The 24,914-nt window shown below is 39.1% G+C and overlaps 2 protein-coding genes across 2 annotated transcripts; one reads left to right on the forward strand and one right to left on the reverse strand.

The window, feature by feature from the left end:
- Window positions 1–19: 19 nt before the first annotated feature.
- On the reverse strand, window positions 20–13,911 carry snx1a (sorting nexin 1a). The gene is made up of 15 exons (XM_051383039.1): window positions 13,548–13,911; window positions 10,304–11,261; window positions 8,613–8,749; window positions 8,282–8,357; window positions 8,079–8,122; window positions 7,677–7,818; window positions 7,507–7,585; window positions 7,255–7,330; window positions 6,722–6,835; window positions 5,853–5,946; window positions 4,815–5,020; window positions 4,194–4,337; window positions 3,590–3,670; window positions 3,425–3,496; window positions 20–2,545 (listed from the first exon to the last, which is right to left on the reverse strand). The coding sequence occupies exons 1-15, from the start codon at window positions 13,674–13,676 to the stop codon at window positions 2,495–2,497; spliced, it is 2,403 nt and encodes an 800-aa protein (XP_051238999.1). The 5' UTR covers window positions 13,677–13,911; the 3' UTR covers window positions 20–2,494.
- Window positions 13,912–14,085: 174 nt separating this feature from the next.
- sv2 (synaptic vesicle glycoprotein 2) lies at window positions 14,086–24,404 on the forward strand. Its single transcript, XM_051383040.1, has 13 exons — window positions 14,086–14,235; window positions 15,454–15,552; window positions 16,082–16,243; window positions 16,959–17,121; window positions 17,444–17,565; window positions 18,665–18,828; window positions 18,918–18,998; window positions 19,350–19,448; window positions 20,356–20,444; window positions 20,800–20,927; window positions 21,754–21,849; window positions 22,221–22,380; window positions 23,157–24,404. The coding sequence occupies exons 1-13, from the start codon at window positions 14,142–14,144 to the stop codon at window positions 23,338–23,340; spliced, it is 1,641 nt and encodes a 546-aa protein (XP_051239000.1). The 5' UTR covers window positions 14,086–14,141; the 3' UTR covers window positions 23,341–24,404.
- Window positions 24,405–24,914: the final 510 nt, after the last annotated feature.

The following is a 24,914-nucleotide window of genomic DNA, read 5'->3' on the forward strand; positions in this document are numbered from 1 at the left end:
AAGACACTGAAGTCTGAAGTTCTTAATGAAATTTCCAAGTGTAAACAGTGCAACTTTTATTGATTTGTTTTAAAAGTAATTTCTATGACACAGTGCACGTTGCTGACATTGCTCTGCACACTGAACAAGTGATGACATACAGTATGAGGCCGTACTGACATCCAGTTTTATTTAAGTGAGACATGGTGCAAAGAAATGTCTGCAAGTTAAGTGATGACAAAAAAAATGATAGTGCAGCTCAACGCTACACAGCTTCAATTTAAGTGTGTGCAAATGTGAAATTAAAGCTGTAATCAAAAGATGGCAGCCCTGCCACATAAAGCTGTGGCACAGGTTTGTTACGGTTTGATATTAAAACGCAACTTATCAAACTGCAGACTGAGGCTTCATTCAGGGAAGCATTAGGTTCACTAAGACATCAGTACGTTTAGTATTTGACGTTAATCTCATGTCTACGAGTCGGCATCAACAGCCCCGTCCTGGTGCTTTCTGGAGAGGTAAAAGGGCCATCTTTTAAAGGACAATTCAGGTGTCTTTTGCATGTTTTTGCCAATTTTCTACCGCAATCACACATAGAATAGTTTAGTGCTGAAATGATTAGTCAATCAACAGACAACTGGCAACAATTTATCATGCAAAAATGCCCCCAACATTGACTGGTTCCCCTTTTCTCTCTTTTATATCATTGTAGGTTGAAAGGTATCTTGTGGATTTTTCTTGTAAACAAAGTTATGTTTACATTCAAGTGCCTTCCGTATCTTAAAGGTCTAACAAATGTGTTGAATGCATTTCCATCCTCATAAAACATTTACATAGCCTTTTTTTTTTTTTTTTTAAGAATCATTTTACATTGTTTGAGTCCATGTTTACTAGCTAGTCTTCTTCTTTCTTGCTTTTTTTTTTTTTGTCACTGCTACCAGCAGCTAATCGGTGGCAAAGTGTGAAACCATCACCAGTGTGAGATACAAACAAAAAAGGGGACCCAGGCTCTATAGTGCTGTAACTGGTCAAAAACTCCACAAGGTACCTTTAATAATCAAACTGTCAAACTATTTCAACTACTTCCGTGGGCTCCCGGCAATTTATTGACTCAACAATTAGCTGAAATAAAACAAACAAAAACCTGACAGATAAACGGATAATAAATTGTTATTTGCAGCCGTAGTATTGCTGCCATGCACACCACGGAGGAGGACTCCTACTAACCACGCAGCCTTTGGTTTTCAGCTTTCATTTCACTTCTACAGCATGGAAATCTACTTGCAGAAACATGAAACTTGCTTGAGAAGCCTAATCCATGTTGGCATTTATCAGATTTTTCTCAGTTAGTCACCGTTGCTTTGTAGTGCCTTAAATGGTGTCAACTGTCATTTACTGTACTGTTGTACCACCCAACAGTGACGCAGAGTTTAACAGAAACAGACATGATGTTCACCTGTTTCAAGTCTCTGCAGGTTTCATCCAGCAGTGAATCCAAAGACTGTCTGGAAGGTAGGAAAAGAAACCCTTTGCAAAATTATAAGCAAGAATGTAGAGGGAGAAAAAAAAGGGGGGGGGCTTAAAAATGAAAACACCAGTATTGTTCTTTGACCTCAGCATTGACACTGATCATCGTGGCTATTGTGGAGGTAACTGTTAACGAGCCCCTGCACTGCCCACAGCTGAGTACAACTTTCTCCCAAACTGGATCACACCAAAAACACCATTCGGGCTTAAAAAGGCACAGACATGTGTAGTTGTAGGAGTAAAGTTTGCACTACGCTTGAAATCTAAAATGTTAAACTCAACAAGCTTGACCTACAATGCAACCCTTGACCACAGCTGTAGACCCTGCTAATCTAATGCCTCTCAATGCCCTGCACCCCCTCCCCTCATTATCAATAGTATTTTAAATCTGACAGAAAAACAGAACAAAAGGAAAACTTATGGCTGGTAATTAAGTACTTTATCCACCTTGTGGAAGTGATCATAATTCTTATTCATTTAACTGTTTCCTCTTTTTTTTTTTTTTTATCCCTTTGAGTCATTAAAAAGAAGAAACAGAGTGAGACTCTTGGCAACTTTCTTCATCTGGGTCCCCAGAAATATTTGACGAGAGAGCAGCCACGCTGTAAACAATTAACCACTGCTGATGTGAAGGAGCTCCTGATCACACGAGGGAGAAAATCCTGAGAACAACGGACTCGGTTCATTTCCCTTCTCTTGTGGAAATTAATGGAATCATTCATCTACACTTTTCTCTTTTCGTGTGTCCATATCTTTGTATATGCAAATTCTTTTCATCTAATAAGAAAATATTTGTGGAAGGTTAAATGAAAATATACAATTATTAATACAATAGAATACAGACCTATATGTTAAAGGTGATTAAAAAAACAGGTTGATTGTATCTCCCTTTACAATGCACGCATTTTCCTTGGTTTAAAGGCAAGAGGTAAAGTGTATAAGAAAAAGGCAGCCTGTTCTGTTCATCCAAAAGGCTGGTGCTCGAGGATTAGGCGATTGCTTTAGCTTCTGGTAAGAAAGCCTCCCAGTACTTAATCAGCTGGAGAGAGAAACAAAGAAGAGAGACAGTGTCATTTCATTCCTTATTAACAGACAACAAGTGGTTATTATTTAGGATTTACAACAGATGTCTGTGCATCTTTCCCAGTTCTGAATCCTTTTGTCAATAGACACACAGTTAACTGACAATTTGTAGTCAATTTGTCCAACATCAAGTAATAAATTCTAAATATCTATTAGATTCTCAAATGTGAGCACTTGTTTCTTTTCTCTGTTTTACATCATTAAAAAACATTTATGGGGTTTGTTAGTTGGACAAAACAAGCAATCTGAAGACATTTTTAAGACTCTTGAAACATTTGGGAGAAGCTTTTCAGTATTATTTTATATACTATTTAATTCAAGATTTAAAAAAATGTATCACCAGATGAATTAATAAAGAAATCAGTTCTTACTTGCATCCCTAATCTTTCCTTTTCCAACAGTCAAAGATTATTCAAACTCCCTAGCTCATAATTTATATATTTTCCTCAAACATTCCATTAAAAATGTTCCTTCTGTGGTTCAGAAATTTTGTAGATCACTATATCTCTTATTACAGCACTTTTCACACTTGTCACGTTTCATTTTGATCATTTATAATTCAAACTTTTTGAACTCCTGAACTCTTTCTGGAAAAGATCAGTCAGTTAAATGACTAAAATGTAAAAAAAAAGTACAACTAATTCAGACACGGTGCATAGCCAAGGACTTTTTAAATCCTTTAAATAGGAATAAAAAACAAAACAAGGACTGCCTGAGCTGGAAAAGCTTTACTCAACATCAAACCCCTTTATAAATGTACACTGACTGGTTTAACAAGAAGAATATTTGATTGTGGAGATATTAAATATTCACGTTAGACTAGAGAAACACTCACCTGGTGCTGAGACTGAAGCAGAGACTCCAAGTACTTAATTATCTGCCTTTTGAAATTCTTGGCCTTTTCTTTCTGTAGGATTAAAATAAGAACATTGCATCAGTCAGTAATAACAAACATTGTCAGCTGTCCAGCAACTGATGCAACAAGGATAAACATCAGTACCTCAAAGCGGACGACTTCCTTGCGCACGGTAGCAGAGACTCTTTCAAAGTCTCTCTCATACTGCGTCACCTTGGCCTCCCACTGTTAACAAGAAGAGAAGAAGAGTTTAAAGTCCCCTAATCATGGTAAGTTAATATTGAGTCAGAATTATTAGAACAAGTTAAAGTTGCATCTTAGTATTTGATACTTCTAACTAAGGATTATCATTTGTCTTGCAGGTTTAATGTTTGGTTAAAGTGATTCTTTAGTAAATACTGATGTTTAAAAGCAGCCTCGTCAAACAGATTAAAAACTTGAACTTGCAATATTCAAGCAAAGATATAGATAGAGAAAGTAAATGAGCATCATGACAAAACAATATAAAATCTAATGTAACCCTAACCCTAACAGGAATAACCAAGGTAATAGAAAACAATCTTAAAAAACAAAAGTCTCGCTCCCTGTTTCTGATGAGAGGAACAAAAAGCTTTTCAGGTGGCTCATTTATCACTCAAACATTGTTCTCAATCTTAAAAAGAAAAATCACATCAAACTCCAGCTCTTCCAGGCATCCCAGCCTCGTCTGAGTTATTTTCACTATGTTGATTTTGGCCCTTGTTGTTACCTCAGCAATCTCCTCTTTGGCCAGCTGCAGTTTGTCCGGCTTGTTGGCCCACAGCAGTTTGGCCTCCGTCTCCCTCTTCTTCTGCAGCGCGGCCTGAGCATCCTGCCAACGCTGCCACGCCTTCATCCGGTGATCAAACGACCCCTGCAGGTCACCAACACACACGGGGATTGTTTAATGTTTATATTTTGCTAAGTGCGGCTCCTATTCAGATCAACTTTCCAAATATATTTATATAAATAGCGTACGCCTGATCACTCTGTATAGTGGATTTCCTGGATTTTCTTCTTGTCCCTGGAAGTACTTCCTCAAAAAAAAAGTCTTGCAAACTTTTTTCTTACAAGGATTTAACACAAATACGTGGTCTAAATTAAAATGGCAAACTTAACCTCATGACTTAAGATAATACAACAGACAAATTGGATTTTATTTTAGATTATACTGAAATGTAACTTCACCAAAACTCTACATATCTAGTCTGATGTTTACATGGACCTGGCGTTACCCCCTAACCTTTGAAAAGTGAAATAATTTGTGATTAAACTACTATTGAAATCAATACTTCACTATGCAGAATTATCTTTGACGTCCAGAAATAAGTGAAACAGATTTTCTCAGTACCCTCACGGCTCCAAGCAGGCGGATGTAATCTGCGATGACTTCGGCAAAGCCAAATGTGTCGTAGGCAGCCTGGTCCTGGTGTAGCTGCTCCATCTTGTCCTCCACCTCTGCCAGCTGAGAGAGAGCTCGGGACAGAGCGGTGTTGTCCTCTGCGCTGCCCAGCATGGCTGTGCTTTTGGCAAAGCTGGCTGTATTTAACGACAGCTCTGGAGGGGAAGAGCAAACATGAAGGCATACTAGGGCTGCACAAATAATCGATATATTATCAAAATAGGGGCCAAGTTTTTTGATAAAAAGGTGAAATGTGTGACAGAACAGCTTAATGATGAAGTACTGCAGTGCTGCACAATTCTCCTGGCCTACAAATTTGTTCTCCAGATATATCAAATCATTTTTGTTTTGTACAGACCCCCAACAAAATCATCATGATTTTAATATTTTAAATAAATAAATACATTTGTCACACAAAAATGATGGTGCCAACACTAATCGTGAATCATCCGCAGTTGCAATATCGGTCAATATAATTGTAATATAATGTTTTTACCATATTCTGCAGCCCTAATGCAAACTGGTGCATTTTGTTCACCATATACTTTGAAACAAATAAGTGATCATCTGAACTACTTTCTGGGAATAGCTCTGAGTACAAATAACACTGATAAAGAAATTGTTGTTGGTCTTAGTTATTTTGTGTCCATTTAGACTAATAAAAGTTGTTTTCATTCATTCATACTTAGGAGATTTAGATGTTTTTAAGGGAGGCAGAACTAAAATCATAAACAGCCAACTGATAAACAAACTCAACTTGCTAATATCTCCAGTCAAAATCTGTTTAATGAATCTCTATGGTTTTCCAGTTTCTGACACCAGCTCATGTTATGGTGAAGGAAATGATGGCGATGCCCCTCATACTCATTAATGAATGTCGCCATAAAATCTTCGTGTCACCTTTTCTTAAAATTGGACTAATAAATAATCAGCACAGGACATTAATCGAAGGCGTATCTTTTAGTGGCTGGAAGAGAGAGAACTAACCTTTCCTGTGGACGACCAGAGATTCGACCAGCGCGTGAAGCTTCCTGAAGTGCTGGTCTGAAGACTCCACCTCCTGCAGCTTCTCCTCAAACCACTGCAGCAAAACACACAGTTAGTACAACTCCAACGCTGAGGCTGCTGTTTAACACCCACTGTTATTCCACATATTCATGTATAAGCTTGGCGTCAATATTTTTGTCCGTGTAACAACTAATTGTGAGCCACATTACCGAGGATATATCACATAACTGTAAAAATCAAAAACATTACTATAATGCGTTTTTCTTTAAATGTATTCAGCTGGAAAAAACATTTACTTGAATATTTGAATAATCTAGGAATAATAAGATATCTAGGATAATGGGAATGTATGTGGAGATCAGTGTCACAGCTCAGTTTCTTTTCACTGCAACTTTTGACAAATAGGGTCTGAGGTCAGAGTGATTGGTTGCCTCACATTTAGCATTTAGTGAACTGTGGTGCTCTCTTCTAAACGTACAGTTTGCCAAATGTTAGCTTGCACTAGAGCAAACAAAAAAAAGCACTGGACAGAAAATGATTTAATCAATAGCACCGCATCAGTTTACAAAGGAATGTGTCTGTCTGTCCGTTGAGTGTATCACATCATATACTGGGTCATAACAAAAAGAACAGTGAAAATTCTCTTTAGAGCAAATTCAGATTCATTGTGAAAAACAAACAAGTTAACAGACTCATATTATGACTAATATCAAGCGAGTGTTAGTCTTTAACTGTGAGCTCCAAATGTTCTGCTTTTTAACTGGAAAATCCAGATTTCCTCATTACAACGCATCTGCTACATCAGAGCTTCTTGGGAATGAAAACCGTTGTGAACAGACTGAACTCACCACATCTGACTCATTCATCTTGATGGTCATTTTACTGACAGCATCTGTTGCTTTGTTGATCATTTTCAGGAAGCCGGCGCCGCTCAGAGCCTGGGTGCTCACTGCTCTGGGCAACTGAAGACACACACACACACACACACACACACAGACACACACACACACACACACACACACACACACACACACACACACACACACACACACACACACACACACACACACACACACACACACACACACACACACACACACATTATAATACAGCAATAAAACTTTAGATACACAAAGGGATCAAACAGAAGCAAATGGCAGAGGAACAATGCATCCACCTGACAGTATTCCCTCAATTTTAACAGATTTCTAGATCTTATTAAGATGAATTAATCAGCCAGTTATTATGTGGAGCATTTGTGTGACTGACGGGTTTATGGTATTTAAGAGTATTTAGTATTTGACAGTGGCTCAGACGCAAAACTATTGTCCTATAAAAAGGCATCCAGGACCGAGACTCTCCAAACTCAATTTCGACTTACTTCTTCTCTCTCCAGGAACTCCCTGACGTCTGGATCTTGGAGAAGTGATGGGTGATTTACCACCCTCTGGAGATACCTGTTGAATGGGGAAACAGAAAAATTCTCACTATCCTGCTTTCTATGGACAGGGCAACTTCATAACAGCTTGATGGTTTAGTGGAGATTTGAGTTTCAGATGTGAAAGACAGGAATAGTTCTATCCAAACACTAACAGCACATGATGCACTTTTACTTTCATTCCTTCACTCTTACCTCTCCAAAGCACCTCTTCTTCTCTCAACAAAGTCTGCAGATGAGGAGTCTTCCTTTCCCACTTTGACCTTCGTCATACCTGTGCAACACAACATCCCTTCTTATAGCTGATGGAGATAAGATTTATAGTAACAGTATGTCAAAGGAAACAGTAAAGCCAGGCAGCCTACCCAGGATGCTCTTCTCTGGTGGCGGAGGCACGATGAATCCATTTGGTCCATGTTTTTCAGAAAGCTTCTCGTAGAGGCCGAGAAAGTCGCTGAAGCGTCGCCTCACTGTAAATGTCTTGTTGCGGAACATGGGCATTGAGGTCTGAAAGAGTTCACACAGAGTTAGAATTATTACCTATACTTATATATTATTGGATTTACACACATAACAGGTTTAAGTTTAATGAATCACTACTATAAAATTCTGACATAATCTATGTCATGTCAGGGCCAGAGCATGGGCGTTTCTCCTACGATTCACAGTATTTCCTCTCTTTGCACACATCGGATGAGTAACTGTCCTAACTTCCTCTAGATTTAAGATGAACGACTTCATAAAAGTGCATGTTCACAAGTATTTACCTCTGTGGATACTTTGTAGGCCATGTAGGCGTTCATTCCATCTCCTGAAAGGAAGACATTTAGTTATTCTGAGTCAGTGCAAATCCCCCTCCCACATACTTTATGTTTATGATGCATAAAACAACATGTATCCTTACTGCAAATGACTAAATAAACCCAGATACATTATTTATTCAAAACAGAATTAAAATAATAACCGATACCTATTTTTTCAGGGTCTTTGACGGAAACAAAAATGTCAAATTTGTCTTCCAGCTCTTCTTCTTCCTCTTCTTCCAACTGAAATATTGAAGACAAAGTTAAAAACGGCCCTGTTGCAGTAAACGAAATGTTTTAACAGCAGAATTGGGAATTCTTGGAGAAATTTGAACAGTTTCATTTTGACATGAATTCACTGACTCCTTCTTACAATTCGGATATTCCATAAAATATATAAGAAATAAAATAGCTAATCCCTGTTCTTGAACAGTTTTCAGTCATTACTTTGTTGCATTCACACTGGGGATTTCACTCTGAGATTAGAAATGTGTGTACCTCCTCCAGGGCAGCAGACTGTGGCTTGGTCAGGCTGGCAGCGGCTGACAGAGAGGGGGCGGACACAGACGGTTTGGCTGTCGCATCCTTTTTTCTCTCGTCCCGAGGACTGTCAAGAGACAGCTCCACTGTGGCTTCTGTTAGAGAGGAAAAGAAACCAAAAAAGAAACCACACTGTGGTCATTACAAGCTGAATGGAAATGTGTAGAAAGATGACCATTATTTACTTTACGACCTGGACTTGTTATGAGTCTATATATAAGTCTAAAGTATTTACATTAGCTGTCAAATGTTTTATATATAACATAATGCCTTAGATTTTAATTTCTTATATTTTTTTGCTGGCAAATTCACAGGTTCTGAATGTGAACAAAGAAACAAAGACAGCATTTTATTATACATTTTGTGTAATATACTGGTATTAGATCTTTGTATTTATTTTATTCTAGTTTTATTCATCCAAGTCTCATTTATTTTTTAACCTTTAAATTCAATTATTTTACACATTCTCCCACTGGAATAATTTGGCATTTAGTGTCTTATTAGAGGAAACTGGACACTCACAGGACAAAAGGAGTCGGGATTTAAACCACCAACACTATGATTGGCCAACACCCTCCACTATCTGAGCTGCAGGCCAATGTATAAGTGTTGAACTCCTGCATGTTTGTTACTTTAATAAAGGTTGTGTTGACAGTATACTGGATTACCACCTGTCTTAGAGGTGTGTATTAGATCATATACTATTTTGCATCAACCTTTCTCTGTATGATAATCAGCAAACTAAGGATTTCATTGTAACAGACAACTTGTTTGTATCTGGATGTGATGATCATTTTTTTTACCTTTGACCTGACCACAAATATGTTCACAGACTTTGACTCTAAATACCTACAGTTTGTCTGTTTTGCTTTCAACAGTGCTTGTAACTAACAGCACAAGGGCCTCATTTATTGTTTTTTGAGTTTAAATGACCGGCCATGGAGGAAAAACCACACATTTTGCTATAAAAGGGAAATAGAAACAAACGCATTCCATCCTCTTGTGTTTATGGTAATTTATCTTCTCTATTGTTTATATCAGTTAAACAGGAACTCCCTGTTTGTGCACAGCAAAGTCTGTTAAAAGGTGCTGAGGAGTGCTTCTGCAAATGTAAAAAGTTGTATAAAGCCTCTTGCGGCTGCAGAGGAAGCTGAAATCTGATCAATGTCCTCAAGCCATGTCACCTGAATCAGCATCAGTTGGGGCTGCAGACTACAAGTCTAAAAATAAAAAATCGTTGACCATGACATGAATCCCTGGATTGAGTCTGGCAGTGAACCTTTGTTGCATGTTATCCTCCATCTGTCTCCTTACATTTCCTGGCAACCTTCTGGTATCCACTATTTAATAAAGACAAACGTACCTCCGAAAAACAAACACTGGGAAAAACAAGAACACACTGGAACACCCTGATATGACCAACTTCTGTTGTATTGTAGCTGGTTATGTTTTTACTTCTTATAAAGTGCATATTGAAACTAAACAGAAACCAATATTTGAATGTGACTGTTGTCACAATTAATTCAATTTCAATTCAATTTTATTTGTATAGCGCCAATTCATAACAGAAGTTATCTCAGGACACTTTTCAAATAGAGCAGCAAAATTAAAATGATAATGTTCCATAATATAAAAAATAGCGGACCTACCAGCAAATAAATCTGTCTCCTCTTCAGAGTGGACTCCGTTTGTCTTGGAGTTGACTGTGCTGGTGTTTCTAATGCTGGGCACTGTGGTGACGGCTTCCTCAGAGAAGAGATCAGCAGGTTCTGCAGGATTGCTGTCTTGCAGAGGCCCGCCGATGTTGCTACCATCCTCAGCAGCTTTGGTTACAACGGTTTTGTCCTTCTGCTCTTTTATGATAGTTTTCTTTGCAGTGGCACCCAGCGGCTCACCGAACAGATCCTCATCGGGTTCACCGAAGAGGCTTTTCTGTGGCTGCTTGGCAGATTTAGACTGCCGTGGTTCTGTGAACAGGTCACTTCCCTCATCTTCGAACAGATCGACTGTTCCCCGGCTGGGTTTTGTGGCATCAGCAGCGGGTGGAGCGTCACTGAGAAGGTCAACCAAAGGGTCAACAAATTTGTCAATGCCAGGTGGCTGTTGTGTGTCACTGGCTGACAAATCCATACTTAGGTCGATAATTGCAGCGATTTCTTTTGCTTCCTGTTCGGCATCACTTCCTGTTTCCTCATCACCAGGTGAATCTGTAACACCGCTGGTCACTTCACTTTTATTGGTTGCTCCTTCGACAGTAACATCTGCTACCACAACTTCCTCTTGCGGTGCCTGAGTTTCACTTCCAAATATGTTGACAAAATCATCTGTGGGTTCATCTAAAGGGATTTCAGTTGTGTCTTTTGCTGCGTCTGCAACGGCACTTTCAAGTGCAACTGTGTCATCGGGAGAGTCGATTAAGTTGTTTGTTAGGTCGACAAAGTCATCCGGGGATTCGTTGACAACTATGGTCACTTTGTTTTCTGTTTGGATGCTAACAGGCTCAATTAAGGGGTCATTCATGATGTCAGCGGGAGGCTTCATTAAAAGGTCACTGGGCTGGCTGGCAGGTGGCAGGGTGGGGTCCATTTCGGTCAGTGGAGGGTTGCTCTGGAGGGGAAAAGTAAAAAAAATAAAAAAAAAAAAGATTTCATGTCTTTGAATACGGCTGCAAATAACAATTATCTGTCAATTCTTTTTTGGATTCATTATCAAGACAATAAAATGTCAGGAAGCAGCAAGGAAATAGCCTATCCCAATTTCCCTGAGCTCGAGGTGAAGTCTTCCAATTGCTTAATTTTGTCTGATAAACAGTAGAGATGGTCTGATACCATATTTATTACAAGTATTGGAGCTTCCAAAATTAATAAATACATTTCCTCATACCATACCATAACAAAATCAATAAAACCATAAAACCTAAACATAATAACATAATACATCCCAAATGCATGCATTTTCACTAAGTTATATTATTACTAAAAGAACAACTTCCACAAACTCATAAACCGTGATCACAGTTAATCACATTATGATTTGAAAGTAGGTTAATGGGTCTCAACCAGATATTACTAGCTTTTAATAGATATTAGGGGAATCAAACAGGTTTTAACAACCAGTTTGTTTCAGTGGGAGCTATTGATAGTGCAAGTGGTAACTGTGGCCTCCTGTTTAATGTCAATCTAAATTTATGAGTGTCAGCCGGATGTTTGCTTTTATAATCATTTGCATGCCATTATTCAACTTGATTCTGAGCTCAGCCATTAGCTAAAACTTTCAGTGGAGAATGCAAGAACAAAACCATTTTATGTCGTTCCAGCAGGGCCTGACACAAATATTCAACTATTCCATTATTCATTTATTGGGTGATCGGTTTTCAATTTTGAGATTTCTGATATTTGCACCAACATGCACAAACACCTCTGTCTGTCACTACACACTGCTGCCCACACACACACACACACACACACACACACACACACACACACACACACACACACACCAGCTTGCCCCGCCCCGCCTTTCAAAAGAACGGCATTAGGAACAACCCTATATTCCAGGCTACTGGGTGTAAAACTGATAACAAAAATATTATTTTCAAATCAAAAAGTAAGCACCTTGTAAAAAAAGAAAAACCACTGCCATGCTGAAACATTTGATCAGGTTCAAGTTTACGTTTACGTTATCATGTCATGTTTGTGGTGTTGAATTGTATTGTGTTATACGAAAAAGGTTTAATAATGAGTCCATCCTCCAAAGAAGAACATTAGAAGTACTTGCTTGGTGCACATAATAAACTGAAACAGTGTTTTCTGATTGGCTGTACTTGCTAATTCTCACATTAAGTAATACTATGCAACTTCTTTTTGCATGAGGCAACACTTGAATCCACAAATTACCACTGTCTGGTCTATATCCAAGCATTACTTCAGCTGCAGGCACTGTTAAATGTAACATCTACTACAACTGCTGACTAATGTTTTCCATCCAGCGCTCAAAAATCAAAGACAGCAACTTTCCAATCTCGCCTCTGAACTTTGACTGTGGGAAAACATCCGGGTTCTGACCATGTGACCACAGCTAACTCACATGACAGGAGGCTGCTCGAGCCAGCTTTTTAATCCACATCCAAGATTGTGACTTTCTGAAACCACCGATCTAATAAGAATAACAGAATCACGTCCAATCTGGTGACTGTAACTTTCACAGTGAAACCACACAGACCTCATTCTCTGCAGATTGCTAGCTTTAGACTGATGCTTGCTTTACCTATGCATGGCCTAAAGGTCTGCACACCCAAATATCTGAAGAGGATACCTTCAGATTAGAGATAACCAGGAATAGTATTAGAGATGTCAAATATATTATGTGCACAAAACATCCATATCATTGGCCACCACACAGGAACTAACCTATGTGTTATCTGCTTTCCTAATCGACCTTATTAAATCACAGCTACACACTTCTCCACAGTGTAACTTTTCCGGAAAAAAATCAATACCTCGATGGGTATTTTCAACAGTGTCAAAGATTACCCAGGGATTTTAAAGCCAGCTACCATTATAGTAGGAGGGTAGTGCAGATTGTTCTGCATCAAATCCCCCAAAATGCTTCAATAATTTAAAGTAACAGCAACAATCTCAAAGTGTAACACTATCTGACACGGCAGTTGCTTGTGTTAACATTATTTTCTCAACTCTTCCCTTTCCGCTAAAGCAAGCCAAATGTTGGTCAACACCCTTGAAGAAACTTTTGGTAAAAATCGCCTCTCTAGCTCTCTCTGCGCTGACGTTAGCTAACCACCGTTAGTACGTTCTTTTGACAGTTAATGTCAGTTAGCCACATCCGAGGCGGCTCAGCTAACGTCACATTAACGTTAACCTCACTCACACATACCGCGCTCATGAAGAGGTCGTCCGCGTCGTCTTCATCACTGTCTCGGCCCCGGACTTCTTCAGAGTCCAGCACATCTTGGTCCTCAGAGTCGGGGAACGGAGGAGGACTGCGCTCCGAACTGGTCGCCATCTTCAATCTTTTTTTAAAAACACAAGGGGAGGCAACGTCAACTGCTCCCCTCTCTGCTCGCACCGTACAGACGTTGTCTCCTGTAGCTGCTAACGTTAACCGCCGCTGCTCGTGTAACTAACTCAATGGCTAAAGCACTGCTGTGCACACACTGTGGTAACCTTAGTAACCTTAGTAACCTTAGTAACGTTAGTAACGTTAGTTCAACTCAACCAAACACACTGGCCTGACCGGAGGAGACGCTCAGGACGTGCGAGCCGCCGCTGTCTGCTTTTTTTACTTCCTGGTCCTCCTTCTTGCCAGGTTAGCTTCAGTGTTAGCTAGTGGCTAGAAGGGGGTTGGCAGTCATGAGACAAATGCAGCGGTTGAATCAGTAAGTGTGGACCTGGACAGGGGTGCAGTTGAGTAGCTAATGTGTCCACAGCTCAGTGCCCATATTAGACACGTCCGACTTTTTTTGGGGGGATGTCTCGTCACGTGTGTACCGGTGACACGGAGGCGCGAGAGCCGCTTCTCAGTGCTGCCTACCTGGAGCCACAGGAGCTGGACTCAGATGAAGGTAAAAAGTTGTTCCGCTTTATCGCTTCACTTCAGCACAGACTACGGTTCAGTTTACTAACCGGACACACAGAGAGCTACACGGTGTCCTACAGTACCTACCTACCGCTCTCATTTAGCTGTAAGGTGTAGTTTTATTCGTTGGTGTACAGTATGATGATGAATGTATGCAGCTGCAACATATGTTACCCAGACAACCACATCTTAAGGTGTTATTTTCAGGCTATCAGCACACATTATTTTTTTTTTAGTGCATGGAACATAATAACTTTAAGAATGAGCAGTGGTGGAAAGTAACCTAGTGCATTTACTCAAATACTATACTTCTAGTTACTCTAGCTATAGTTAAGTATAAAATTCAATGCATTGTTAAAGATTAAATCCAGTGGGTTTCTAACCATCGGCTGTATCAATAAAAAGTCTAACAAATGATAAGTAGTTCAAACAAGCAGTAAAATCTAATAATGTCATGTATAACAATATACAGTCACAGGGAACAAGTACTTTTACTATTCGTACTTTATGTATATTTTTACTAGAGTTTGTTTAATGCAGGACTTTTACCTGTAGGGTGAGTGAAATATTTGTATACTGTTGTATTGTTATATTGGTACATTTACTTAAGAAACTAACTGAATACTTCTTCTACCACTGGTTTTTGGTTTCCCAGGACCATGGCTGGATTTACTTGTTAGGGGCCCCGGGGCAAGAATTTGCTGTTGGGCCCTTAAAGCTCCCATCGATTACAGTGGACACTGCTGCAACTAACTATTTTCATATTACTCATTAAAGATTAAGTATTGACAGAAAAATAACTAGCAATTATTAAATTTAAATTATTTAAATCACTTATCAAACAAAAAAAAGCATTTGATGGTTCAATCTTATTAGATATGAGAATTTGCTGTTTTCACTTGACTTAAATGGTAGTAAATTTAATATATTTTGGTTTTGGGGGATTTCTGGTGTTTTACAGTTTAAACAATGAATTTTTGAAAAAATAATTTTGATTAATTGATAATAAAAATAATTGTAAGTTGCAACCCAAGATTAATTGTAGGGGTCATCTGTTACTGAAGCTACTGATCATTAATCTTTCATCTCATTTATACTAAGTTTGAGGCTCGATATGTACCAACAAAATAAAGGTCTGAAGCTTTTAAAATCTTAACCTCAGTGTCAGCTGACCTGTTTGTGTGTTTTGTTGCTACTTTTTTAGGGGAAATTATTTTTGACAGGAGGGCATCAAACATCCCACGTGATGCTGGTGTGGGTGCCCAGCGAAGATTAACATATGAGGAGGCAGTAGAGGAAGCAGGTAATATAAGGTTTAACACTGTTGTAGTTGCTGTGTTACATCCTAATGTTTTTGTGTCATATGTAATGTGTTTAATCACAATAACATGTAAGATGGAAGAAATGTGAAAGTCAACATATTACTGGTGTTTTGTGGGGGAAAAAACCTCATAAATCTAGTTTTTTAAATATCGCTCTTTAAACTGGAAGAATACATGCTCCTACATTGAACAGCTGAAAAACACATCTTCCCCATGTTAAAAACATGGTAATTTTTTCATAGTCTATAAAACTACGTTTTATGGAATGTATTGACTTAACAGTAGCAATGTAGATGCATAAAAACATATACAAAATGTAATTTGGGTACATTATTGTGAAAGAATTCAGCCACATTAGACTGACTGTGTCTGTTGACCATAAAGGGCAGAGCAGCTAGGCTACATTAGCGTTGAATATATCCAAAAAAGACCAATAAAGGCATTAGATGATTCTGTAACCGATAACTTCTCTCTTTGTTAATTCGCTCTTCGTTCTGCGTCTGCTCTCAGGTTTTGGTTTGTTCCACTGGCTGCTGTTGGTGGTGTGTGGTTGGGCCAATGCCAGCGATGCCGTGGAGATTCTCTGTGTGTCTTTTCTCCTGCCAACAGCCCGCTGCGACCTGCTGCTGAGCTCTTCAGACATGGGCCTGCTGACTGCCAGCATTTTCCTCGGTGAATCACAATCATTTAAAAAAATCAGTTATCTTATCTGAGCTGTGACTGAGAAAATTAATTGGCAATTTTATTAAATCATTGTTTCAGTAAATTCTTCAAGCATAAACGCTAAATATTCTCTTGACAGATTATTAAATAAGTAAAATAAGAGTGGCAGCCTTACTGAGCAGGTACAGTTGACCTGTGAATATAATAACACAATTAAACACCCAGAGTGTGACCATGTGACTAGTGCACGGTGGCATCTCTCTCATACCTCCGCAAGATGTTGAATTAGTCACAATAAATTTAAACAAATCTGTCGTAGCAGCATCACAAATCTATGAATAACTAGGACACCAACACACGATGATGTTTCAAAAACACAAAGGAACATTATTTTTGGTTATTGTCATAAACAAATTAAAATTGGTGACTTGAAAAACATACACAATTTCTTTTTTTTTTTAAAGCTTGGAAATTAACACATTATGATGCAGTGCTGATTACATAAAACTGAACCTGAAGTATCCAATGAACTTGTAGAATTAACAAAAGGAAAATAACAAGACTAAGAGTTAACAGCCATGCTAACGGCTCTGTGAGGCTAATCCTACACTGGCAGGTATCATGTTACCATGCTGACGATCTCATAACATTTCAGTTCACCAACTTATTTAAAAAACAAATGACTAGATTATTGTCTCGTTCTAATCATATCCGTCTTTTCAAGGAATGATGGTGGGCGGCTACATGTGGGGATACCTGGCTGACCAGAGGGGGCGCCGCAAGGTCTTGGTTGTGTCCCTGACAGTCAACGGGCTGTTCGGAGGTCTGGCCAGTGTGGCGCCATGGTTCTGGCTCTTTCTGCTGCTGCGGTTCATCAGCGGCATCGGGTGAGCAAATCATTTTCATATTTTTACATGTTTTATACTGTACAAATGTAACACATGTAGTCATTTAGCTGACAACCACACACCGGGTGACGTATGTTTCAGTGCTTAGATCATAGATCATGCTGCAATCAACAAGTCATAGTTCTTATCACTACAACATCTACATGCTCCTTCATGAAAGACATTTGGGGAAAGAAAATCATAGACATTCATTAGTGTATAATCACCTGAAAATAAGAATCGTTGTGTTTTCGTTACCTTAAAAATTAGGCGTTTTTGCCGATAGTTCAATAATAAAAAGCTGTTTTCTTCTCCTGTGCAGGGTCGGCGGGTCGATCCCTGTTATCTTCTCCTACTTCTCAGAGTTCATGCCCCGTCTGAGGAGAGGTGCAATGATCAGCGCTCTGGCCACCTTCTGGATGGCAGGAAACATCCTGGCTGCAGGTGGGAATCTACATGACTCCCATAAATAAAACAATATCAGTGTTGCAGTGCTGCCACCACTGCGATTATAAAAAACCTTAGTCATCTGCTAACATTTGTTGAGTATGCTTCTTTATTATTAGCATAGAGTTGGCACATGAACACGTAGCTTTCTTGTGTACTCAGTCAACCTTTTAATGACGTTTTGGAAAAGCACAGATGTTACAATTAACATTGATGGTGCTTCTCTGTTTCAGTTGTTGACAGTGAGCAAACATGCACAACAACCAGACTCTGAAATTAGCCTACAAGTGGAAATGTTTTGAAGTATTATGCTAGCCTCTCTTCTTCCTTTAGAAGAAAAGTAGAAGAGTAGAGTAGAGAGAGTAGAAAGTCTTTTTTATGAAGAAAGAAAGTCTTTTTATTGTCATATTCACAGTATATATACACCATTTACAGCACCATTACATACATGAAATGAAACTTGGCCTCTGCATTTGGCCCATCCTATATACATTATTATATACATTAGGAGCAGTGGGCAGCCTAGGCGCCCAGGGAGCAGTTAGGGGTTAAGTGCCTTGCTCAAGGGCAGGTAGAGCTGGCGACCCATATACGGAGTTGCTGCAGCGGCCCGGGCTCGAATCCGACCTGCGGCCCTTTGCTGCGTGTCATCCCCTCTCTCTCCACCCACCTTTCCTCTCTCCCTACAGCTGTCTCTATCAATAAAGCCAACAAAAGGCCAAAAAAAAACTAAAAAAAAAAAGAGAGAGAGACATTTTACTTTTATTTTTTATTTATTTGCCATGGCCTTTACTTAATTGTGACGGTGGTGGTGCAGGAAATACAGGAGCATACATGGTATACGTCTAAACCACATAATCAGTTAAAACGTATTTTTGTCCCTATAAACACATCCAGAAATTGGAATTCAATGTCTGTCTCTGTTTATAGTTGGAGCTAAAGAATTATAATAATCTGGTGGTGGAAACCCCAGAGCTGCAAACATTTAGGATTACAAACTTCCTTTGCAGGCACTATCAAAATAAGAGAATTCCAAAGTTGAAAATGTGTAGCCCCATGTGTGTTGTAGTGAGTGACTGTGTGTTTCTGTCTGCAGGTCTGGCCTGGTTGGTGATTCCAAGAACCTGGGCACGTTTTTCTCTAGGATCCCTGAACTTTCAGAGCTGGAGACTGTTTGTGGTGCTCTGCTCCGTTCCCAGCCTCACCTCGGCCCTCCTCTTCAGACTGCTCATGCCTGAAAGCCCCAGGTTCCTCATGGAGGTACTTGAAAGCCGGACCAGTCCTCGTGTTTTGCATTCTGCTTTTTTCTTCTGAGCTGCTTTTGAGTTTTTTGCTGTGTCCTTTGTCAGGCTGCCCGGGAGAAAGAGGCGATCCACGTCTTCCGGCTCATGTTTGAGCTCAACATGTGGGGAAAAGGAAAAGAGTTTCCGGTATGAATTAAATAATGTCCCTGTTTGCCTCTATAATTTATTATCATAGTTTGGTCTACAAATGTGTTTGGCTTAATTAGAGTGGTGAAAATGGTAAAATACAACAAATAAAAAAAACAAATAGCAGATCCAAGAAACACAAGACAACCAACAAATTATATGAACTGCAAATACACAAATGAGATCCTGAAGGACATGAAAGACACAGCCAAAAGGGAAGTGATATTTCTAATGAATGTGTAATTTATTTTTATGTGGTTTGTTCAAGTTCTCTAAACACTTCCTTCCTTTAGTCTACAGTGTAATAATCTACTTCAAGTGTAGCGACTCTCATCTTGAACTCTTTTTAAGGAATTTGGTTTGTGTACGAGCTCCAAGCAAAGCGAGGAACCGAAGGAGACCAGAGCTCGGGGGTCACGCAGAAAGACACTCGCCTGTATTTTGAAAAAGGTAAATGTCACAAACCCTGACGAAGACACGACTAGACATCCACAGATGATTTAGAAGACAGCTGCAGAAGTGTACATTATTTTTAGTGGGCTGACTCAATCTCCATAGACTCATAGAGTCACAGATCACTGGTCAATAGACCTTTTTCACAGCAGCCATTTTGACACGAAATAATAAGGTAAAGACAGGTGTTACCAATGATACCAATTAAGGTTACCATCTGTCTTTACCCTACTATGTCAAAATGGATGCTGTGAGAAGGGTCTATTTGTGTCCTTGTGGTGCCTGAAGTAGTATAGTAAACTTTGCTGCCACCCTGTTCCTCCCCCTCCCTATTTAGTGTGTACAGTTTCTCAGTGTTGTAACACTACCTGGAGCCTGGTTTAGGGCTTCAGCAAACTATTATTTACAGTAATTAGGTACGGTTTTCTGTATCTTATTAAATAGTAAAATATCCCCATTATAAATTCAAATTCAAGTCAAATCCAAATGTGTCTACTTATTTCAGCTTCTATCCAAGTTTGCTGTGTGGTTATTTGATTTAACATGAAAGGACCCTCTTTAAGAGGTGCTCTAAGATTAAGTAATACCATTGGCATAAAGCACCTAATGGCCTTTATAGTGTCAGCTATTGTGCTTTAGTTCTATTCCCAAACATATTTTCAATAAAATTGGCACAAACCAGTTTACAGACAGTAAGACTGGACTCTCAGGGCCCCTGGAGTTCTGTTCCCCTGTGGCAGCTGCCCCCGTTTGGTAATTCAGCCTTGTGAAGTAGTCATTAATATATATATTCATTATTGATGATTCATTTTTAATGACAGTGTTCTCTTGCTTGTTGATGATACATCATTTCTCTTTTATATGCCATTCTTGTTCTAAATCATTTCTTTGGTTTGGTTTGCAGGGCTTACTTCCTATTAAACTGATGTTTAAAGGTTCTCTCAAATCCAGGAGCATCGTTCTGCTCATCATCTTCTACTGCATCTCCTTCGGGTGAGAAGTCCCATCTTTCCGTTTATATATAGACTTTATTCCTCTGTTGTCGAATTTGTTGTATTTATCATGTGTATTTCAGCACTGCTGATGCGATAAGTCTACAGCAGGCAGTGAGATAACCGTTGCAAATATTTTATCTTCAACAACCAGAAATCATGTTACTTAACTGAAAGAAGCTTGTAAATATTAAATGTATGTACATTTCTGAAAGAGGTTTGCATTTGTGCTGCAGTTTGCAGTGATACATTTATTAATCAAACAGTTGGAAATAAATGTTATATATAAATATGTGTGTGTGTGTGTGTGTGTGTGTGTGTGTGTGTTGTGTGTGTGTTCGTGTGTGTTCTTGTAGTTACTATGGGCTCTGGATGTGGTTTCCAGAGCTGTTTGAGAGAATTGAGGACGGCGGCTCGCCCTGTGCCAACGTGTCTCTCCCGTCTCCACTCCACAACAAAAGCTGCTACCCAGTCAAGACAGCAGGTGTGTATCTGGGATGACAAAGAATTTATGTTAGATTTTACCGCCATCAGCTATCTTCTCCTTCCAGTCAGCAAACACAGCCTCATTCATATCTCATCCACAGAAAGAAAACAGAACATGGGAATGAGGTTAAAATAAAGAACCATTACCAGGCACCCGAGTACAGATATATTCTCTCAGCATCTTATAAAATTAGACTTAATAATTTATGTTGAATTGGTATTAATAACGTGGAGGTTTTGTTTTGAAAAAACAAAGGTTACACAAGGTAGGATAAAAATTAACCAGGACAAAATAAAAGACGCTGTGCTCGGGGTATTTTTGGATCATAGACACATGGAGGTCACTTTGTTTGTTGTCTCAGTAAATGTAGTTCTTTTAAAAGCTGAACTGCTTTGGTACGTTGAATTTGAAATTCAGGCATCTCACGGAAGTGCTCCTTTAACATTTTTGTTTCTCCCTGTGAACATGACAATGTTATTTTTCAGTCCAGAGACATGCTGCTCGGCTGAATTGGGTAAATTCTCCCTAGGTTTGTTTTATTTAAAAGGGACCATGTACAGTTTAAAACATAAATGTGACCATTTGATGTACCGTACAAAAAAAAAGCTAATTTGCATCTGTAGTCCCTTGACGGGTAAGAACAAGGAAACCGCACAATAAAATAATACAATAAGGAACACACTTACAAGACTTGTCAAACAAAAGCAAGTCATGAAGACCATAAGAAAGACTCACACAGTCTATATGCAGTTTACAATATATGAATGGATGTTATTGTTGCTGTCCTCACTTCACCTTCCTGTATCTATTCCTCTCCTGACAGTGTATATGGAAGGCTTCTTCATCGCTGCATCAAACTTACCAGGAAACATCTTCACCATCCTTATGATGGACAGCACAGGAGGAAAAACTCTACTCTGTGAGTCTGATGTCTATAAAATGGTATTTCACTTTCATTTAGGAGACGTTATGATTCACTCTCCTCAAGCTCAATAGAAGAATGGGATTTTTTTCCACTTTAATCTAATCTCAAGAGGTGCTAACTCGACCTTGTTTTGGAGGGTTTAGTTTTATAAGATACAGGGAAGTCATCCAATCCCCAGCATCTCTAAAACCTGCTATCGAACTTTACCATTAACCATATGCAGCTGACTAGACTAGACTGACTAGAGGAGAAAGTGAGGGAGATATCACGAGGTCCTGCTGCCAAGAAGTGTCTGTGCATATAACACGCCAGTTTTCTCGCCTTGGATCCTTGAACGATGTCTCACCTCTTTGTTGTGTCTCCAGCCTGTAGCCTGCTGGTATCCAGTCTGAGCGTCTTCCTCATCTATGTGGTCAAGACCAAAGGCCAGAGTCTGATCCTGTCGTGTGTCTTCAGCGGCGTGTCTGTGATCGCCTGGAACGCCCTGGACGTGGTGGGAACAGAGCTCTACCCGACCCAGCTACGGTACCTTTTCTTAAAACTCAGCTGAAGTTCAGCAAAGTTCATAAAAGTGAACATTGCTTTCTCCCTGTAATATAGTGGATGCTTTTACCTCCTCAGACATCCAAGACCCTTCAAATGGGTGAACTTAAGACAGCAGGATGTAACCTGTGATGAGGGGTCACAAGCCAAAACACTTTGATTCCACTGTTGAAAGAAATGTCCTTGTTTTTGGTACTTCCAGTTCTTCATTTGAACTCTATTAAATTATATATGATATGATTTATGTTAATATGTTTTATTTTTTATTTAATCCAGTGGTTCCCAACCTTTTTTCCTTTTCAGTAAACTGACGACCCCTGACTAAGTGACATATTTTATGGATGTTTTATATTTTATTCAACGTGTAACAATACTAGTACAGAACAACTGATAAACTGTACAATGAACCCAACTAGTGAATGCAATAATCTTAAATTTGTGTAAAATGAGCAATTTGGTTGAATTTTGAGCAGATTTCCTGTGAATACAATTGTCTGTATTGTTTGTTTTTCTTTCAACAATCATAAATACTTAACAGGCTTAAATCTTAAATAATACCTAAACTTAAAAAAATATATATATATTTTAGTTTTCTTCACAGAAATAAATGAAATGCTGTGATTATGTTTTCATACGGCCCTTAAAATCAAGAAGTACTAGGGAGAATGTGAGGTTATCCACTTATTAAATGAGCTCTGTTTTTAGTAAATACGCCCACAGCTACTCACATGTTCTGGTGTTTTTTTTCTCTCATTCAGGTCCTCTGCTCTTGGGTTCTTCACAGGAGTGGGTCGAGTGGCAGCGATCATGGGTAACGTAGTCTTTGGAAAGTTGGTGGACACGAACTGTGCCGTACCGATCCTGCTGGTGTCGGCTCTGCTGCTGACGGGAGGACTGGTGGCTCTTCTGCTTCCACAAACCAAACAGACTGAGCTCACCTGATCGCTCAGACTCTACCTCGTGCTATTTTAAATTAATAAATTATTAGCAAACATCCCCTTACTGTGGAAGCATACTGGAGGGTTGTTGCCTTTATATCTCCTGTTTCTGCTCCCAGAGGATGTTTGAATCCCGTGCCTTCTGTCGTCTCTCTGTGCCTTTTTATGGTGCTTCATTTAAAATGCCAACAATGAGAATCATTTTCAGAAGACAGCGGGCTCTCTCCAGCTTCTAAGATTTACTACTCAGGAAAGTGAGTAAGAGAAAAAGAAATGCACTACAATGTCTGTTGTGAGCTCGTGAGGATTAAAATCCTTCCCAGACGTCAGAGTATGAACTTTCAAGGACACCATTAAAAGGTTTGTCTATCCCTAAACTCCAGAAAATTCAGAAAAGGGTATAAGAGTACAGTATAATCAGTGATTAGATTAGAGGCCTATATGGCCCTCATTTATAAAAGTCTCTTTGTTTCTGTCGCCTTTTAAGTCAAAGAGTTCTCCAAGGATGTTTCAGGCTTTTTCCATCTGATTATTCAGTTTAGAGTTTTGGGTGCTATTAGTTCGGATTATTTCAGGAAGAAAATGCTGCACATTCCACATTTTTCCTACACAATTTGTTTTAGTTTATAATTTATTCTGTAAAGGGCCTTTATGTCTGTTTTCAGGTTCACTGACCTGCACAGCTGTTGTACGATACTTGCCAAAACAATCATCAGTGTCTTTTTTTTTTTTTTTAACTCCAAGTAATAATTATAAAAATAATGTGTAAATCTATGCAACTCATTTTCCCTGTGAAAGTGTTTCTTTCTGTACCCTTTCTGTCATTTTCCTGCGCAAACTGGACCAACCAGCTCAGCATTCCTGTGGAAAAACCAAAGATGGCTAATTTCACATCACAGTCATTGTAAAAGGACCAAAATGGCTACAGATGAAGAAACCTTTATTTCAACCACGCTGCTGCTAGCTCATATTCCCATCAGTGTTTCTGTAGAGCTGCCTGTTTTCAGACGGGTGTCAAAATACTGTGTCTATTGTCTTAATCAATAAACACTACTTTTGTTCATCCCAGCTGTGTTTTGGTGTCATTTCTCCTACAACTCAGGTTTTACTGAACACCAGTGGTGGAAAAATACTAAACTGCAAGTAAAAGTCCTGCATTCAAAGAAGTAAAAGTATGTATTATTTTTATTGTTATCAGCAAAATGTACTAAACGTATCAAGAGTGGAAGTCCTTGATCTGCAGTAAAATGTCCCCTGGGATTTATTATTATACATTATTAGACTGTAAATGTGTAAACAGCATTTTACTGTTATAGCTGGTTGAGGTGAAACCACTGGTTTAATCTTAGGCAAAACATATATATATATATATATATATATTTTTTTTTTTTTTTTTTAAGTTATTTTTTTGGCCTTTTATTGCCTTTATGATAGATACAGCTGAAGATAGTCAGGAAAGGGGAATAGAGAGAGGGGATGACATGCAGCAAAGGGCCGCGGGTCAGATTCAGACCCTGGGCCGCTGCAGCAAGGACTCAGCCTCGGTACATGGGTCAACAGCTCTACCCACTGAGCTTA

This window comes from Dicentrarchus labrax, unplaced genomic scaffold (assembly GCF_905237075.1).
Source record: "Dicentrarchus labrax unplaced genomic scaffold, dlabrax2021, whole genome shotgun sequence".
Classification (NCBI taxonomy): Eukaryota; Metazoa; Chordata; class Actinopteri; family Moronidae; genus Dicentrarchus; species Dicentrarchus labrax.

Bases quoted from the DNA above. Each gene is read 5' to 3' on its own strand.
- sv2 (XM_051383040.1), top strand. From the start codon at position 14,142: ATGTCTCGTCACGTGTGTACCGGTGACACGGAGGCGCGAGAGCCGCTT. The intron at 17,122-17,443 runs GTGAGCAAATCA...TCTCCTGTGCAG, and splicing joins CGGTTCATCAGCGGCATCGG to GGTCGGCGGGTCGATCCCTG. The intron at 17,566-18,664 runs GTGGGAATCTAC...TTCTGTCTGCAG, and splicing joins AGGAAACATCCTGGCTGCAG to GTCTGGCCTGGTTGGTGATT.
- snx1a (XM_051383039.1), bottom strand. From the start codon at position 13,676: ATGGCGACCAGTTCGGAGCGCAGTCCTCCTCCGTTCCCCGACTCTGAG. The intron at 11,262-13,547 runs GTATGTGTGAGT...TTTCCCCTCCAG, and splicing joins ACGACCTCTTCATGAGCGCG to AGCAACCCTCCACTGACCGA. The intron at 4,338-4,814 runs GTACTGAGAAAA...GGTGACCTGCAG, and splicing joins GCCTGCTTGGAGCCGTGAGG to GGGTCGTTTGATCACCGGAT.